At 40.0% G+C, this 20,360-nt stretch overlaps 1 protein-coding gene across 2 annotated transcripts in view; it reads left to right on the top strand.

Moving 5' to 3' along the window:
• Window positions 1-20,360, top strand: part of ATP8B4 (ATPase phospholipid transporting 8B4 (putative)) — a 156,769-nt gene that overhangs the window by 9,125 nt on the left and 127,284 nt on the right. For both annotated transcript variants that reach the window (XM_050966621.1, XM_050966622.1), the window contains exon 2: window positions 6,477-6,535. In XM_050966621.1, coding sequence (XP_050822578.1) covers window positions 6,477-6,535 — 59 coding nt within the window. The remainder of the gene's footprint in view (window positions 1-6,476; window positions 6,536-20,360) is intronic.

The following is a 20,360-nucleotide window of genomic DNA, read 5'->3' as shown; positions in this document are numbered from 1 at the left end:
TTTATTCAAATATATAATTGCATTATATTTTTTGTCCTGGATTCTGGGCTTTGTATATTTCTTGTCATGCAAAATGTAGAATAAGAACTCAAAGATTTAGGCTAGGACTTTTGAAGGAGCCTAAGGGAATTAGTAGGGTGTAAAACAAAGACCAAAATGTTCTTGTTCTGTCTGAAGTGTAATGGTGATGTGCGCTGTGTCTTTTTGCATTTTAAATTGACCTAGCCTCAGCTAGATAGGTTTTTTTCTGCATACCATACAAATGAATATCCCCAGACTAGCAAAATTCTGCAGTCTGCAGAGCTGTTCAGGATGTAGAAATGTCATTTTTCTAACTGAAAACTCTGACTGAACTAATAGGTATACAGTAGAACCTCAGAGTTAAGAACACCAGAGTTATGAGCTGACAGGTCAACCACACACCTGTTTTGGAATGGAAAGTATGCAATCAGGCAGCAGCAGAGACAAAAAGAAAAGCAAGTACAGTGCTGTGTTAAATGTAAACTACTAAAAAAATAAACAGAAAGTTTAAAAAAAAAGATTTGACAAGGTAAGGAAACTCTTTTTCTGTGCTTGTTTCATTTAAATTAAGATGGCTAAAAGCAGCATTTTTCTTCTGCATAGTAAAGTTTCAAAGCTGCATTAAGTCAATGTTCAGTTGTAGACTTTTGAAAGAACAAACATAATGTTTTGTTGAGAGTTACGAACATTTGAGTTAATGAATGACCTCCATTTTTAAGGTGCTTATAACTCTCAGGTTCTACTGTTCCCTGTTCTAATGCACAGGAAGCTTAATGCTACTTCTGTTGTATGGGTTGTGGAAGTATATCCCTCAGAGGTTTAATTTTTTTATTGATACATTATTAATTAGTTTCTCTCGTGGAGGAAGTCTTGTTTTGTCTGTCTTTAAAATGCATTGGCTAAAGGTTAGGACTATTCAGGCTGATCTTGGTTTAGTAATTAAGTTTAGACAGTTTCGACTTTCTTCAGATCGTACCCATATATTTGCTTTGTTATTGGATTAAAGTGTGTAAATCTACATTTTTTTGTTTCCTTTTAGAGCTGAGTTTACTTTTCTTTTATATACAGGTCTTGGCATGTTTTTTTTTTAAAGTGTTTATGCTGATTAAAGAAATGTTTTGAGCTAGAAACACTTCAGTTAATGATAAACCAGTTGTGACCAGAAGAAGTTAATTGGCTGTTGTGGGCATCCTGTGGGAGATGAAATCATTTGAGTCAGATTATTAACAGTACAAAGAAGCATCTGTCCAATATGACAGAAGTTTGTTATTGTTTTTTTTTTAAATGTAGCATATCTGTAATGCTGCTGGTGAGTGTCTGAACAGACTGTTAGGAAGCAGCGCACAAACCTCAAATCGGCTGTGAGTTCTATACTTAGATTTTGCCAACCAGTTGTCAAGTGTAAGCTCCGCAGACACTATAACAGCCCTAACATGGAATCACAGACAGTCCTCTTGAGTATTCTGATCTGTCTCACCAGCCAGGTGAGTCTACCTTTGTGATAGAATCACAGCAATATTCAGGTTACTCCCAGTCCCAAAGGACCAGCCACTTAACCCAGGTCAATTGCACCTTAAATCTCACACAAAAGACAATGCTTGAAGCCTGTCCTATAATAAAATATATGAAGATTTATTAAATAGTGTAGCAGCATCCCTCAGGGCCCTTCTGGCTCCTGCTCCTGCTGGACTGAGAAAGTCACAAAGACCTTTTCGTGCAGTGCCCACCTGGTCTTTTTGTTTACAGGCTGTTCTCCCACCACTTTCCACCATACAAGTAGTCTCTTTCTTGTAGTCCCCTAGCAGGAAGAGGGGGAAAGCTATCTCTTTCTGCTTCCCCTCACTGCCTTTTCTCTACTGCAGCTTTCCTCTTTCCAGCTCCTCCCTGTCTTTCTTCCCCTGGGGCTCTTATCCAGCTTGCTGAGGCAGCAGCTGTTTAAGCTTCCCCAGTCAGGGCCAGGTGGTCTACCGAGCTCCAATTCACCTCCCTTTATTGGAGCTGGAGTGACAGAGGGTTGGCTAAGCAGTTTTCTGCTTAGCACCCTGTCACATGCTTCCCCTCGTTTTCCGAACCACCTGGTTCAACCATACAGGTCCCTTCCTCCCTCTAATGGGTGGGGCCCTACTGGGGAGGCCTTCCTCTTTTGGGTGACCTGCTGGGACTTCCTTGCAGGGTTCAGCCATCCCCCACCTGCAGAAACCACATTGCAAGGGGGTGGGCCACCCTATAGCACTGCTTCCGCCCAGAGGTCATCACATCCCCCTTCACCTCTGACAGGGAATCAGGATTGACCCCAGCTTCCTCCTGGGTACCCTGGACCTCCAATTCCCCAGACCCCTCAAGCAGGATTTGGGTCTTATCTTTCAGGGGTCTGCCTACAGAGAATTCTGTTGGGCCCACTGGCTCTGCTGAGAGCCCTGGGGCAGATAACTCCTTCCCTATCTTCTTTCTCCTTTTCCTTCTCCCATCCTTCCTGACTTGGGCTGTGTTGTCTAGGGCTTTCTATCTTTTCCATCTCCCGTCCTTCCTGGCTTGGGTTCTGTTGTGTAGGGCTTTCTATCTTTTCCATCTCCTGTCCTTCCTGGCTTGGGCTCTGTTGTGTAGGGCTTTCTAACTTTTCCATCTCCCGTCCTTCCTGGCTTGGGCTCTGTTGTGTAGGGCTTTCTAACTTTTCCATCTCCCGTCCTTCCTGGCTTGGGCTCTGTTGTCTAGGGTTTTCTATCTCTGAGACCTCCTCCCCCTTCCTCAACGGGTCTCTCTCTTCTCTCACCTCGGGACTCCTCGCCCAATCTACTTTCCCTCTTGGGCAGGGGTACCACTGGGTACAGCAGGCCTTCTACCACCCCAAGATGTTTCCAACGGAACTGGCCCCGAACCTTGAGGGGTACCTGGGCCATTGGGTACTGCCTCTCGTCCCCATGAATGCTTTCCAGATTTATTTTCGCCCCAGGGATTATCCACTGCAGTCTCACCAGCCTCCTCCTTACAAGAGAGCAGGCAGAAGCCAAGTCCACCAGATCCCTCTTGGGTCTCCTCCCCACTCTCATAGAAATGGTGGACAGTTTCTGTCCCTTTCCCCACCCTCCAGAGTTAGTTCACCCGCAACATTTTGCAAAGCTGCAGTCCATATCTGAGCAGTCCTGCTTTTTATGTCCCACTCACCCCACTACTAGCAGATGAGTTGCCTGGTCCCAGTGGAAGCTCCCCGGTTGGTCTCCTGCTTTTTCTCCTTCCTGGTCGGGGTTTCCCTGGATTTTCTCCCAGGGTCCTCATCCTTATAGGGGTGCCCCTCCTTCCTGGGGGAGTCTGCCCCCACATACTTCTCTGTCAGCTTTACCGCAGCCTCCACCATGCCATGTTGGTGCCATCTAATCCATACCCTTGTCCACTCGGGGAGGCTTTGTAAAAACTGTTCCAGGACAAGTGCATCCATGGTCTCCTCTACGGTCTGGGCGCCAGCTATCAGCCATTGAGTGGTCCAGTCCGTTAATTTCTGAGTGAAGGCCCGGGCCCTCAAACCCCCGTCCACTTCAGCACCCAGAAGCACTGGTGATATTTTTTGGCCGACAGCCCTATCCTATCTAGGACAGCTGCTTTTACCATGTTGTAGCTCCTGACCTGTTCCTCACTCAGGGCCATATAGGCCGCTTGGGCTTCACCAGCCAGGTAGGGAGCCACCCACAGGGCCCAGGTTGTCCTTTCCCATCCACCCCCATCGCTATCCGCTTAAAAGTGCCTAGAAAGGCTTTGTGATCATCTGCTGGGCCCATTTTACATAGTCCCAAGTCCAGTGCCCGCATGCCATCCCCTACCAGGGGAATCACCATCTTCTAGAGGAGCTGCTGTTGAATGGTGTTCTGCTCCCAAATAAAATCTTGCAGGCTCCTCTGCTACTCAGCTGACAAGGGCCTGCTTCTTCAGCTGCTGGGACTACTGAAAGGTTTGTTCTGCCTTCTGCAGCTCTTCCTGTTGCTTGATCAGCCACTGCCAGGTCTCTTCCATCTCAGACTGCCAAACTCTTGCTCTGGCACAATCCCGGACAAGCCCCCATATGTAGCAGTGTCCCTATAGGGCTATCCTGGTTCCTGCCCCCGCTAGGGTAAGAAAGTCACACAGAGACCTTTTGGTGCAGTGCCCACCTGGTGCTTTTATTTACAGGCTGTTCTCCCACCACCTTTCCAACATACATGTAGTCCCCTTCTTGAAATCCACCGGCAGGAGAGAGGGGGCAAGCTATCTCTCTCTGCTTCCCCTCACTGCCTTTCCTCTACTGCAGCTTTCCTCTGTCTAGCTCCGCCCTGGCTTCCTTCCCCTGGGGCTCTTATCCAGCCCCAGCCTGATGAAGCAGCAGTTATTAAGCTTCCCCAATCAAGGTCAGGTGGTCTATAGAGCTCCAATTCACCTCCCTTAATTGGAGCTGGAGTGACAGACTGCTTAGCACCCTGTCACAAATAGGAAAAGGAAATAAGAGACTTATTTACAAGGTTTAAGCAGGTAAACATATATATATATATATATATATATACACACACACACACACAAATTAGTTACTACCTTAAGTTTAAAAAGGTAATAGAAGCTTCTATAATAAGCAAGCTCTAGATGTCCTTTAGGGCTAACCCAAAGTCCTTTTTCCTCTTTAACATGCTGCAATAGTCCATCTGATGTTGATGGACCTTTCCTGTTGGGAAGGACATAACCCATTCTGTTACAGATCAGCAGTTCACACCGATTAGTGTGTGTCTCCTGTCTGATAGTCACAGAAGATTACAATACAACTGCTCATGTAGTACCTTAGAATATGGAATACTGATATTATGTGTGAGATTAATGCATGCAAAATTCACAAGCATCCAATAAAGTCTAAACACTAAGCATATTCTCATAATTCTTATACCTCTTTTTTAACAATACTAACACACAGATGAGTCAAATTGATTCCAGCTATGTATTTGTTGGTGTTCAGTTGAGACATGGTGATTTTGGCATGAGCTGGCACCTTGTTTGCCAGTATCACAATATCATCCTGTTACAGTGAGAAGAATAACTAACCTAATATAAGGAGTTGTAATGCCTTAGATTATAGGTAGGGCTGGTAGTGCTGCCTATTATTAAGGTTGCCTGACTCTTCCCATTGTAAGACCGTGTTTTCAGTTGCCTCCAACTTTGCCAAACTTTAATTGTTTGGGTTGACATTTTCCAAGCTTGCCTCAGGCTGAATTTTGTTTTGAAATTTTCGGCCAAAATAGTTGAGCTGTTTGTGAGGAAGTGGTTAAGGAAAGACACATTGGTTTGCCCATGTTAAAAAAAAATCCTAGTAGTCTTTTCTTTTCAATGTTTTGAAGCTGAGATTTAAAATTTGGCATGGGGTGGCCTTTGTGTCAGTGATGTGCCCTTTGCCATTGCTGTTAAAAATCTACTCAAATTTGGCTAAACTGTGAGGTTTTGAAAGATCGTATTTTGCATGTGATTAATCAAAGAGACTTCTTTGATTTCAGTATCTTAAATCTATGAAGAGTCCATCCTCATTGAATGTGGTTGAGCCTCTCAGAACTCTTAATACTGAACAGACTGTGTGTGCCATCCTCCCAGAGCAGCTGAGCATGCTCCATCCCCTCATGGCTTCTACCTCTGGCTGGATTGTGCATGCATAATTCCCACAGAGTGACTGAGCATGCTCCTGCTCAGGGAAAAAGGGTAAAGCTGGACTTTCTCTGTCATTGCTGCCTCCAGCTACTCCAGGCCAAGATGGGACTGGGCAATAGGACTGAGACCAGGGAGCTTGTCTCTGCAGTGCTCAGTGGCCTCCCCACTGAGAATGGGCAGAAGAGTTTGCGAACTAGAGCACACTTTCCTCTGTAGCCTGGGGTGGAACCCAAGATTCCTGTGTCTCACTATCCCACTGCTGTCCTCAGATATCTGTGAAACCCACGAGCATAGTTTATGCCTCATTGCCCTCTAGGGGTGGTCCCCATAGAAGATGACAACCTATGACTGCTGTAGGTTATGCCATTAGATCAAGTGGCAGAGGTTTGTGTGGTGCAACTAAAGGTTTCAGTCCTCCTGAAGAACCATGAGGGTGTCAGTAGTACAAATAATAATGCACTTTCACTTTCTCTGTGGGAGGATTATTGGATTTTGTGAGATTAAAATTACTTGGCTGCACATTTTGGTTTGTAGCACTGCAGGCCTGGAGAGATCTGGGATTAAATTTGAAATACTAATTCCTGGAAATTGCAAAATAAAAAATCTCCCTCTCTAATATTGAGCTATCTAAAGTATCTGAAGATTAGGTTTTTAAAAGTTGAACTATACTGGGATTTTAATAAAGAATTTTTTTTCTGCATTGAATGCTCCTAAAAGTCAATTAAATGTTGTTTATATACTGATCTCTTATACTTTTGTTCTTAGTGCCGTTTGGTCTCCTAAACTAAATTTTTTCTTCTTTTTTTCAGAGGAGGAGCGGAGGGTGAAAGCCAATGATCCTGAACATAATGAAAAATTTCAGTATGCTGTGAGTATAATTCATATTCAACATTGAAACCCTGCACAGTAAGGGGTATATTCCCACATAGATGTATGGAGAGTTTTCAGTAATGTTGGGAAAATCTCCAAAGTTTTAGAGGTTTGGTTCAGATAAGTAGTCAAACGTCTTATCTGAACCTCCTGGGTCTACACAGTTGAACTGGAAATCTTTGACAGGGGAGATTAAATATCCAAGGTGACTCTACTCTTCTGATTAGTTAAATTTAGGGAAGTAATTTCTTTGTCTACTAATGGCAATTTTATTATAGTAACAAGTATTCATATCAATATCACCTGAGGAAGAGTTGACCTACTTATGTTACACACATGGATTTCATCTAAAAACATGAGCCTGCTATGAGTAACATCTCATAGAACCCTGTCATAGGACTCCTGTGAAGAGTGAAACATTAACCCTGTCACTCAGCACTGATTGGCTTCTGTGCACTCCATCCACTGGGGTAGTCATAGTGTATAGGAATATTTTCACTTTTACAGGAGGAGGAGAGCTTATCATTCCAAGAGAGAAAGTATTCAGTATATGCATGCATACATACGTGTTGTAACTCTCAAACTCCTCTAATCTTCACATATGCAATAAATTATTTCTCATCCTCCCCATCGACTGTAGCTTCCTCATTTTAGTGTTTCTGAAAGAATATATTGATAACTATAAATACATGTCATTGTAGCAACCTCTTTTGATTGTAATGTCACTACTACACAACTAAGGGGATTTTTTTTGAGGGCATAGTTACTAAATTAGTAAATTTTTTGTCCTTGTTTTTTTCCTAATAGATCATCGACCATAACGTTTAGCTCACCTTCTCCCTATTGTCCTTTATAGTAATATATTGTGTTTGTTTAAAGTTTTGAAATCATGTCCTGACTCTTCTGCATTTGAAGTAAATGACATAATGGAACACTACAGTTCCTTTTTCGAAATCCAGATTCACAGATGTTAAAGTATTTTTCATTCAGAAAATAGCTGACATGAAAATGATTAAAATAAAAACTCTTTCATGATATTGTAAAAATCCAGGTTTGATGGCACAGTCCTGATTTTATTTCAGAAAGTTGTGGTTTCTTTGGTACTGTTAAAAATTAAGCTTGATTTTTTAACAGGATAGCCAGTTTTACCAATCTGGCATTTGTCTTTCCTTTCATTGTTATGTTTGCAATTTAAAATTAATTATTGAGTGACCTAATTTTAAAAATAATGACAAGCAGGATGACAGGTCTGAATTAGTCATGGAAAGTATCAGTAATTTGTTTTTGATATAGGTTTTTCATTATTAGCTGCTGTTTGTTTGTTTTGAGACATCACTATAGTAACTCTTTGTCAGAGATTTATTACAAATAACTACACTTAGAAAAAAACTCCCTGCCCTCCAAAATATAATCAAGTGATGCAAATCAATTCACAGTGTAAGTAATTAACAATTATTCCTTTCCAAGAAGTTGAGCTCTGAATACCTGCAAGCAGTCAGACAAGCATTATCTGGTGTACTGTGCAAAATACTTTCTGCATTTAGCAATTCTAGTTATTTCTAAACTAGAAAAAACCCGAAATGTTAGAAATCTACGTTGGTTTTACTTTAATCTTTTCTCAGTGGTTTACCTTGCAGCCCTCCCTCAAATGAACAGTAATTTACAAGCAAAGGCACATATCAAATCTATAAATTAGTCTGAATTGTTGAGGGACTTGTTAGACAGCCCCAATCATTTTTTAAAAATTATTTTGAATATATTGGATTAAAAAAAAAAGAATAACTTGAAACCAAACACAGAACTGTGATTATTTTACTATAATTAGAAAGGGCTTTATGTTTTGCAGAAATTATTTTAGAATCACTGATCAGGCATTCATACCTAACAAAAAGACTCATCTAAAAGTTAGGCTGTGGAAAATCCTGTTTCACATTTGTATAGGTGTCTGATAGTGGTAAGCCAAATGGTATGGTGACTTCAGGTGAATACATTTCCTCTTCCAGAAGTCCTCCATTTCTAAAAGTGCACGTACATAAATGTATATCCAGAATCTGTACAGTTTTGATAGCTTTTTAAATTGCTCACTGGCTGTTTTTTAAATGAAACATGCAAAGATTTTTAGATGAAGAGATAGTGTAATAAACAGAGTTTGACATGTTTCTCTTTAACGATGGACTTTAAGGCCATGGTTCAAATTGTCAAGCAAATATTTGGATATATTATACAAAATTGTGACTTTTTTGTGCTCCTTTAAGAGTAGAACACTATCTTGAACTTAGAGGCCCAGAACACCAAAACATTACATAAAATGAACAGATCAAGCCAGAAAAATTACAAAACTTAGAAAGTAAACAAAGAACGAAGAAAAGTAAGTATGGTAGGTCTCTTGAAAGGATAGGAAAGGAGAAACCTAATTTTCGTTAATAGACAGTTGACTGTAAAAGAACTAAATCCATAACTCAAACTAGAATGAATTTACCAAGACTAATAGTTTCAATACTTCCTGGAAAAACCACCAACTCCAACTGTTCCACAATGGTTTTTATTCTGGTTGCATAATTCCATTAATTGTCAGATAGTGAGATATATTTTCACTTGCACAGGAAGCTTATGATAATTTTATATTGTTCAGTTAATGTTCCATTTTTAGAGGCTGAAATATAATGCATTTGGCTGTTTCGCTTTCTCTCTCTTTCCCTTAACTTTTCATAAATGTTTCCATTGTTGTTGTTATTAATGCCCTTTAGAACATTCAAAATAAGCAGATCCTGAATATCATGTTTTAGTACTAAGCGGAACCTGTGAATGCTCTAATGAATGGTATGTCAGTGCGGCAGCTAGATGCCAGCCTCCCAGGCTGGGTAGATAGACTTGCACTAGCAGGACTTGAACTAATGTGCTAAAAATAGCAGTATGGACATTGTGGCTTGGGCTTTCAAACCTAGGGGGGTCAGGTGGACGTGAGAACCTGAGCATCTGCCCAAGTTGATTGTCTGCATTGATATTTTTAGTGTGCTAGCTCGAGCTGCACTAGCATGAGTCTCTACCCAGGCTGTGAGGCTTGCTCCCAGTGCCAGTGAAGATACACTCTTAGACATGTATACTCAACCTTGGGGAATGCAACTGTCCTGCCCTTTCCAGTTAGATGGGAGGGAGATTTCAGTTTGGAGAAGTTTGAGAACCACTGCAAAGTCTATAAACAGACAAATGCTAACACTATACAGGAATTAAGAACTTGGATTGTACAGGAACAAAATGACATCCCATATTTAAAAATATTACTCCTTCATGTGTCAGGCAGTGTATTTTCAACATTTAAGGGTCAGAGTACCTGGCGCAGTATATACCTGTGAAGGTTTTCTGGACAAGGAAGAAACATAAAACATAAAAAGAAAAACATAAAAAGAAAAGATGGGAAACAGAACCCTCTCTATCCAAACTTTAAAATGTTATTGGAAGAGTGCCTATCATTACATTATTTTGAATTTCTATTCTCATTTTAACAAAACCATTTTGCATTTGGCCAATCAAACAACTCTAAGATATACACTACTGTCAAATGAAATAGTTTGTTCTTAATTACCCATTTAGCCAATCCCTCAAACTTCTATTAAACTAAAGAGTGAATGTTTTCATATCTGATTGTAATGGTTTCTAAGTCTTCATTCATATGTTTCATTAGTATTTTTGAACCTTTCCCCCTTATTGCAATATTTAATTTCTCTTCTATAGCCATTCTTGTGTGATGTATTTCCATAGCAGTGTTAAGGGCTGGGTGAAAACCTTGTTATGAGTAGTGTTAAAACCTCATTAAAACTGCTCCTTTTGCTTAAGATGGTTGTAAGAGACACTCAAGGGGCCACACCTAAAACAGGCCCTTACAGAGTCTGCTCAGAAACTAGCACCAAGTGGGTAGGGAGTTCCACTGGGTATTGTGACCATGGGTGGATGTGGATGTGTGAGTAAGTGAGGGGACACAAAAACTGAGAGAGACTGAGGAGGAAGAAAGCAAAACAGCAGACTGTGACTACAGTATATGATGCCGGAAGAAGCTAGAGAGAGTTTTTGGGTTTGGTGCTGGCTAAAGTGGCTTAGGGCTGTAAGCAAAGAAATTGGTGCTTTTGTTTTGGTTCCTGCTGCATTTGCAGAAGCAGGAGTTTGTACATTCCATGTAAACAAACAAGATTACATCAGAGAAAATATCAGACTCCACCAATTTCTCCTCCTGACTGGACCATCCCTAGGATGCCAAATTTTGACTAGCCACTTGGGTCAAAAAAGGGGCAACATTGATGTTAGCAGTGGGGTTCATTTTTCAAGATGAGAACTGAAAATGGAGGTGCTTGTAGAAATAAAAAATGACCAGTGTGATTTAAAGCAAGACCTAAAAGAGGAGCTGGAGACTTCACAAAAGGAATTAAAGTATAGCTGGAGGTTTGCCAGAAAGGGCTGAGAGAAGACTTGCAGGCAGAGGTGAAATCTCTGGATCAACTATAAAGTATCTGCACAGATTGGGAAGCCTAGCTGCAAAACTCCTGGGCTGGAATGGTAAAACAGATTGATGAGGTGACCAGCAATCTCACTGGCATAGACCAGAAGGTTTTCCATGAAATAGTGGAGACCAAGCAAACTTTTGGCAATCTGGAACTTGCTAACCAAGATGAGTTGCAGAAAGGACTTGAGCTGAAAATTAACTCCAGAAGGAAATCAAAGGGTCAGACCACAGTGGAAGGCAGCCGCCAGAGTGAGGAATTGAACAAATCAGAGAACTTGGATAAGACCAGACATTTACAACAGTTTTCTACCCCATTTGTAAACCACAGAGGCCCAGAGAGAGAAAGCGAGAGGGGTCTGGCTGTCCCAGCTCAGATAAGGCAAAAGCCCATTATCTTTGAGAGAAAAACTCCCTGGGACACTTACTTTGCTCAATTCAACATTATAGCTCAAATGAGTGATTAGGATGAGTGACAGAAAGGGAGTTTACTAGCAGCTAACTTGGGTGGCCCAACTCTGAGTGTGCTGCAGAACTTAGCCAGAAAACAAACTGAGTTATGAAATGAGCCCTTGTCGTGCAGTTTGGTGCTAGCCATCTATCTGAGTTGGCCAGGCACAGCTAAGAGCAAAAAGGAGAGGGAAAGAAGAAATCCCACCTGAACTGTCAGAGGACTTGCAGAAACTTGTGTGTCTGGCATACAAGATACTACCTAGTCTCCCCAGCACCCTTGTTCGAGCATCTATACAGGAGAGTAAGGAATTAGTCATTCAGCGGGATGGATCTGCCTCTGTCTAATTTGCAGGAGAGCCCATGTTCCTGGTCCATCCATTGGAACAATGGGGATGGTGTTGCAGGAATGACCCCAGAGCAACTAAAAACTTCCTAAAGACAGATTCCTGATATTAAGATAGTGTCTGACTGGAAAATCAACTGGCAAATGCAGCCTCCCTGCACATAAACCAGCTTGTGGAGCATAAATTAGTTTTTAGATTGGTCCACATGAGAGGGAATTGGGTCTAGAAGAATCTGCTATGAGGGTGAATAATTTCGCAAGAGGCTTTGAGTATGCATTCCCCATGTCCAAAAGTAAGTTTTACAACCTGGATGACTTTGTGCACTTTTTGAAATATGCCAGTTGTGTGCAAAATAATGTTCTCAAGTGGTAAGAATATAAAAAAGGAGCAGAAGTGTTTTGTTCAATAGAACAAACTGCTATCAGTTGTCCAACATTCGAGAGCTCCCTCTCCAAAACTTCTTCTCACCCTACATCTTTTGCTGATTCCATGATTATATTTATTTCTTTTCAAATCTAAAAAGAAAAGCTGGTAATACCTATCCCTCAGTGATACCGAGAGTGGTAATACTAGTGTAAACTAATGGTGTAAAGTGGTCTTCTACTCTGAAAACTCACTGCAAAAATGGCATAATACATTTCTATGTTTGCTCTGCCTCTTAATGATTTGTGGACCAGATATGTTTAGTTTACAAGATAATAGAGGGTTTAACAATCAGCTCTCCCCGTGCAACCTGGGATCTGAGAGTTAAGGTTTATTCTTTAATGACTTGTACATGGTCACCTACTGTAAAAGTTGACAGGCCACAGTCTGTCCTCACTTGCTCCTGGACAACACGATTGGAGTTGGAACTTAGTTAAGATTTCTGTTGATGATACACGAGCTGATAGAATCCAGCTATCTCTCTTATTGAACTGTATTGATGCTGTAGGGCTGGCAGAAGCTAAAATTGGTATGAATTTATTTTATCCCTAAAGTAAGTAGATATTGTTCTGAATGCATACAGGAAGTTGATCTGTTGAGTAAGAAGTTGCCATTTTAATGCACTTTTAAACAATTCTGTCTTACATACACATGCAAAAATCAGTTATACTTATGTTCTTTATGCATAATGCCCCTACATGCTTATAAATTAAAAGGTCTAAAATTACAGATAACGGAGAACCCTGGAAGGTATACAAAATAATGATTCTCCCTTAGGGCTCTGGTGCCATTGAGGAACTGTATATTGCTCAAGCAACACCATCACAGTTTAATTAAGACACGAGTGCCCCTTATGGGACTTACAGTATTGTGTTCACTCTGGAGCTGTGAGTTATATATCACATGATCAGCTTTCCTTGGTGTTATCATTAGGGTTCTTGAAATAATATGAGATCTTAGGGTTCACTCTTGATGAATCCCATAGTGAGTCTATGACACTAATTATCTGAGTCTCTTGCTAGCAGTGATTTACTTCAGTTGAATTAGCTTATCATGGTATATTCATTGCAGAATGTTTAAAGGCATGGTGTCAGCATATAAATCATGTCTGAAAACACTTTATCATATGGTGAAAAGTAATTTGAATTTTCAACATTATTTCAGTTTGAACACCAAGGTTTTAGCCACAAAGATATGAAAGTTACTTCCTTATCTCATTGTGTATATTTATTAGTGTGTTACAAAACTTGTTAAAGATACCAGAGTACTGGATGAATACTCTTTTATTGTTGTTTGCAAAATTCAAATAAATAAAATCTCATTTTTTTTGACATTGAAAAGAGACTGTGCATTCTATTCTTGTTTCAGCTAGTCAGTGTCACTATATAAATTCCCATGCATTATAACAATATGTTGTTGTTGGGCTTACAACACTGCTCGAGAACATTTAAATAACCCAAATCCTTGTTTTCATTGGAATAAAAAATGGATACCAATATTGGTAGGTTGGATATTAGGAAAAAGTTCCTAACTGTCAGGGTAGTTAAACACTGGAATAGATTGCCTAGGGAAGTTGTGGAATCTCCATCTCTGGAGATATTTAAGAGTAGGTTAGATAAATGTCTATTAGGGATGGTCTAGACAGTATTTGGTCCTGCCATGAGGGCAGGGGACTGGACTCGATGACCTCTCGGGGTCCCGTCCAGTCCTAGAGTCTATGAGTCTATGCTTTTAGTGCACAGCAGATTTTGTAATCTTTTCCCTTCTTTGCTACGACCATTTGCTTTGTAATAATATTGATTTATCTACTGTCTCTTGTGGAGGTGGCTTAACTATGTCAATGGGAGAACCCCTCTCGTGGCTGTAGTGTAGTGTTTCCCAAACTTGGGACGCCGCTTGTGTAGGGAAAGCCCCTGGTGGGCCGGGCCAGTTTGTTTTCCTGCTGCGTCTGCAGATTTGGCCAACTGCAGCTCCCACTGGCCACAGTTTGCTGCTCCAGGCCAATGGAAGCTGCTGGAACCGGTGCGGGCTGAGGGACATACTGGCTGCCACTTCCAGCAGCTCCCATTGGCCTGGAGCAGCGAACTATGGCCACTGGGAGCTGTGATTGGCCGGACCTGCGGACGTGGCAGGTAAACAAACTGGCTCGGCCCGCCAGGGGCTTTCCCTAAACAAGCGGTGTCCCAAGTTTGGGAAACACTGCTGTAGTGTGTCTACACTGAAATGCTACAGTGGCACAGCTGCAGTGCTGCAGCTGTAGTGTTTCAAGTGTGGACAAGCCGAAAGTCCCTTCAAGTATAAAAGACCAGTTTCAAATTTCTTTGCTTATTGGAAAATGAATAATACGAGTATGTTAGTTTGACTCTGTATGTATCTGACGTCGGATATTAGTGTTGCTAAGTATTAAAAACTATATAATACTTTGTAATATTACTTCAGTATTAAATAACTTGGTAGCCCCAACTTACTTCTCATTGTGAAACTACTTGCGTCACAATGAGTCACCAAATAATAAAATTACATTAAAAAAAATGGCCTTTTCTTCTCCTCCCCACAATGATCTGTTTCTCCCCACTGCAGAGTTACTATATATAGTGATGAAAAAACACATATTCTCATTATGTTTATTCTCATTATTTCCTTCTGTGGTGGCCATTCAAAGTAATCACAGCTTGTGTTCACATCTCTCCTTTTGTAACGTAAAGGAAAAATTCCCCTTCCTATGCCATAAAATAGAGACTTTTGCTTTAACTTGCACTATTTTATTATACATAGTAACATTTTGTACCAGCCAATTTAATATTTTTAGTTTATTATTAGGTTTCCTGCTATTGTATCTGCCATAGAGGGACAACCAGATCTCAGTTATTGCTTAATTATGTGCCTGTGTACCAAGTGCCATACTGGTTTAGTTGGTAGCATACTTTCCTTTGGGACTGAAGGCCAAAGGTTAAGGGTTTGCACAGTCACGTATGATGGTAGAGCTAGCTGCTGTTCTTTGGATGAGATGTTTATAGTGAGCTCCCTGCTGCCTGTTCTTCTAGCTGGACTTTGAATATGCAGTTAAAAAAAATAATTGTTATTATTTTGAAGAAAAGGCTATTTGTTCTCTACAGGCATTTGAGAGTAGCTTTGGCATGCATGTGTATGTTAAATAATACCAAAGGCATTTGATGTCAGTTTCTAGCTTTGGTGTGAGAAAACAAGCAGGAACTTGGAAAGAGAAGACTCTGAGAACAAAGGATAAACTGGATCTCTTAATATCTAAAGACATATAGAAGATGATTTAGCTCCTTTAGGTGAGCAGAAATGAAAATACCTTGAATTTACATGAACTCTAAGTTGCTTGGCAAGGATTCATCCCCACACCTGCCCACCCCAGCTTTATATTCTATAGAGCACCATTTCTTGTCTAGATGAAAGAATGATGGGTTAATTCCAGTAAAATCTGTGTATGTGCCATTATGCAAACATTCTAAATATACTTTGATCCAAAGTTAGTCAACTTTTTCATTGGAGTAACTAGGCAGGATTGTATTGAGAAATGCACCCTTTTTAGAGTTCTTACCTAGTATTAGCAAATGTGCTTAAGGGAGTTAAGCACTCAAATTCCATTAAAAGTCAATTGGATTTGGACACCTAACTCCCTTATGCTCATTTGAAAATACCAGCTGTAGAATTTATCCAAATATGAGAGGATTTAGTAGACCCAAAAGGGTATAAGAGAATTTGCAATAGAAGTCCCCTATATTGCAAAAACTTAAACTTGTGCTTAATTTTTCACACTTGTGCTTAATTTACATAGGAGACAAATGGATGCCTTCTTTGCTGTCTGGGAGGGAGTCCCTGTTTGGCCACAGACTTTAAAGCATAATATCATTACATATCCATATTCTCTCATATACTGTTAATATATACATTTCACAATTATATTAATCACCAGTATGTCATTAGCTTTCAGAAAAGACCTCACTCTATATACTTTTATAATACAGTAATGTTGTATACAATCTGTTGATTCAATTGCTTACACTTGAGGTTCAGCCCCCTGTCTTTATAGACCAGTAAACCTTTGAAATGGATTCTTCTGAATGTCATTACTCAAAGTAAAGTTTTATTCAAGCTGTGAGGAAGGTGACATGGAGTCTGGTGGTGAAGGAAGCTCCATGCTCTTTCTTCCCTCACCGGTGTTTGCTAAAATGCAAATTGTTCTGCTTCTGGCAATTCCCCACCGACCCTTTGTTGGTTTGATGGCCCTGTTTACTGCTTATATGTAAATATACCTTAATTATCTCTGCCTGATGATTGGGCACATTCCTTTGTCTAGGGCAGACCTGTTTACCAACATCCCCTGATATGCCTGGCTTAAACATAGTTTAGTCATGACTCCAGCTTATATCCATATCTCTTAATACACACTGAGTACATACATCACACAAGAATATTAATGATCAGAGAGTTGTTAGTTTTCAACTGATACCTCACAAGGCATATTTTGTACAAATATTATTACAGTAGTAGGTAGGGTGTAAATACAGGGGTGATTAGAGTCACAGTAAGCATGTGCGTAAATCTTTGTGGGATCACCGACTAACAGTTAAATATTTGTAAGCCCCAAGTCACCTTTTGGTATATGATCCTCAATTCTTTTCTCTTCTCAATAATTTGTTTTACAATGTTACTTGGACTAGGTTAGCCTACTGATGTATTTCAATCTCTCTGAGAGATGGGAGTGAGAGTTAGATACTATCTGGGGACTAAATGTTAGAACAGTTGGGAGGAAAAAATTAAGGATGATCAAATACATAGGTACAAAGTGTTGGGCATACTGCTATAAAGATATTAAGGCCAGGTTGTGTCTGGGTGATGGGGAAAGTAGGACTAGCAGACTCATCCTTTTCTCCCTCCCCTCCATGGAAGGGCTAGGTCTCTAACAGTCCTTAGTCTTGGAGAAAATTCACTTCTAGGCCCCCCCGTCGTGCAAGTCAGTCCAAAGAAAGCAGCAAATAGCAGAGAGAGGAGTTGGGACATGATCCTGCCATTTCTGTTTCAACCTATGGAACTGTCCAGGTGATGCAGTGAGGAGTTTGCTGCACCATCCAAAGAGTGGTGCAGCTTAAACAGTCTCTTGATTCCTAGGTAGCCTGGGGGAACTATAGTGTCTCCTGAGGCATAATCCCTCCCAGAGCTCCTCCAGGGTGACACTTGTGAGCCACAGTCTCTCCTGTAATTGGAGGTTATCATTACAGTTTGAAAATGAATAATTAGCCAGTAGGGATGCCATTTGTTAAATAAAATTCTGCTAATGGCAACTAGTTGCTTGAGAGCTTTAGCTGAATTATGTCCTGTGAATGCAAAGTCAGACACGGTGAAAGCAGGTGAAACTCTTCTGAAGTCAGTGTCTGAATCTGGCTCTAAATGTTCCCTCTCTGTTTTGTAGGTATAAGTAATACAGTAAGAATACATTTCTTTTTAGGCACTAGGAGGTTGAAGCTTTATGTCCTTTATTACCTATATATCTATATCAATTGTTTGTGGATACATTGATACAGGGCTTCTCATCTTCCTCTCCAGCTATGTCATTCTCGAAGGAAAAAATTGCTTGCTAGTATGGGAAAGTTGTTGTACAACGTGTGCTGTTTAGAGTGACTTGGAGGAAATAAAGCGTACAGTAACTAAATTAGTCTCAAAGGGAAATTTAATTTGTTCCCCGAGGAATTCTTCAAAATCAGGGCTTTGTAGATAAATTTCAGTTCGAAGACCATTTACGTTCACCACAATTACAGTTAGAAACCAGGAATGATAATTCAATGAAGCAGTGCTCAGAGAATTGTGCAAGACTAACAACATTCGCTAACAAAAATTTTGTAATGAAAATGTGGCTAGAAAATATTTATAAACCATGTTTCCCTATGTAAATTATGGGTAGGAAATTAAGACTCCTGAGACACGAGAGGCAGCGTTCTCCATAGATTCAAAAGACTGAAAGTGACTGTTCTAGTTGATTGAATTAATGCCCATAAAGTGGAAGAATATTTTTCTAGTTTGAATAATCTAAGTAGCTCTGGTTATAAAATAAACAAAATCAAGACATTTAAAATATTCTTCTGCTATGTGGTGATATTTTTCCAATAATCTCTAAATCAAGGTATTATAACTGAGTACTACAGGTAAGGATACTTTTTGTTTTATCTTGACTGTGCCCTTTTAAGATAATCAGTTAATATCATAAGATGGACTGGAATAACTTTTCTGTGCTCTTAACACACTGTCCCTTACTAGTTAACTTATTATTTATTCTTTCTATTACCACAGCTTGCTAAACATATTTTGCTGCTGTGGCTTGTTAAATATAGTCAGCACACATGTGCTCCAGTCTGGCTGTGGCGAGAAAGAGAAGGCAAGTTTCTAAGAAATAGTTAGGCACTGCTCTTCAGCAAATTCTAGAAAATGAAATAGTTATTGGTGCCAATTTAAATAGGAATGTTGGAAGAGACATGTGTGGATATAGTAGCATATGTGGTTGCCAGGGCTATGGAACTATAAATGATGAAGGAGAAAGCATAGTGAAACTGGCACAAGCTCGTGACCTAGTAGTCTCCAACACATTTTTTACGAAAAGAGATGAACGTCTTGTTACAAGAGTAGAAGGACTAGACGCCAGATTACTTTCTTGTTTCCTGACAGGAAATAAAAGATACAACAAACTGCAAGGTGATTGCAGGAGACAGTCATTGATTTATAGTGTCATCATGATATTTTTCTGTTTTATTATCTATCCTTTTTGTAGTGGTTCCTAACATTCTGTTAGCTTTTTTGACTGCTACTGCACATTGAGCAGATGTTTTCAGAGTAGTCGTCATGATGACTCCAAAATCTTTTTCTTGAGTGTTAACAGCTAATTTGGAACCCTTCATTTTGTATCTATTGTTGAGATTAAGTTTTTCAGCATGCATTACTTTTGACTTATCAACACTGAATTTCATCTGCGATTTTGTTGCTCCTTCATCCAGTTTTGTGAGATCCCTTTGTAAGTCTTGGCAGTCAGTTTTGGACTTAACGATCTTCAGTAATTTTGTATCATTTGCAAATTTTGCCTCTCCCTGTTCACCCCCTTTTCCAGATAATTTATGAATATCTTGAACAGCACAGGTGCCAGTACAGATCCTTGGGGGACCCTATTATTTCCCTCTCTCCATTGTGAAAAAGACCATCTATCCCTCTACTGTCTTTTAACCAGTAACTGACCCATGAGAGGATCTTTCCTCTTATCCCATGATTGCTTAGTTTATTTAAGAGTCTTTGATGTGGGACCTTGTCACAGACTTTCTGAAGGTCCAAGTACACTATATCAACTGAATCACCATGTCCATGTGCTTGTTGATGCCCTCAGGAAATTTTAAGAGATTGATGAAGAAAGATTTCCCTTTACAAAAGCCAAGTTGATTCTTCCCCAATATATTGTGTTTCTCTAGGTGTCTGATAATTCTGTTCTTTACTATAGTTTCAACCAATTGAGCGGGTACTGAAGTTAGGATTACTGATTTGTAATAGCCAGGATCGCCTCTGGAGCCTCTTTTAAAAATAGGCGTTACATTAACTATCATCCAGTCATCTGATACAGAAGCTGATTTAAGTGAAAGGTTATTTACCATAGTTAGTAGCTCTGAAATTTCATATCTGAGTTCCTTTAGAACTTCTGGGTGAATACCATCTGGTCCTGGTGACTTATTACTGTTAAATTTATCATTTGTTCCAGAACCTCCTCTACTGATACCTCTATCTGGGATAATTCATCAGATTTGTCATCTAAAAGAATGGCTCAGGTGTGGCAATCTCCCTCACATTCTCTGTACTGAAGACCAGTGCAAAGAACTCATTTCGTTGGAATTTAATTAACAATTCTGTTGATGGTGCTTGAGCCAGAATAGATACCAAATTCTTTGTCCCATAGCTGTACTGCCTCTGCATTTATAAAAGGAATTAAAAAATAGTAAGCCCCACCTCCTGTCTTTATCACTAACGTAAAAAGAGCTGAAAATGTACAGGCAGCAAAGTAATTATCATTTTTACAGACTTGCTTTTCAGAGTAGAACCACATTGTAAAAACT

The sequence above is a fragment of the Gopherus flavomarginatus genome, chromosome 9 (genome assembly GCF_025201925.1).
Source record: "Gopherus flavomarginatus isolate rGopFla2 chromosome 9, rGopFla2.mat.asm, whole genome shotgun sequence".
Taxonomy (NCBI): Eukaryota; Metazoa; Chordata; order Testudines; family Testudinidae; genus Gopherus; species Gopherus flavomarginatus.
The sequence above is the reverse complement of the archived record's forward strand: the minus strand, read 5'-3'. Positions and strand labels throughout refer to the sequence as shown.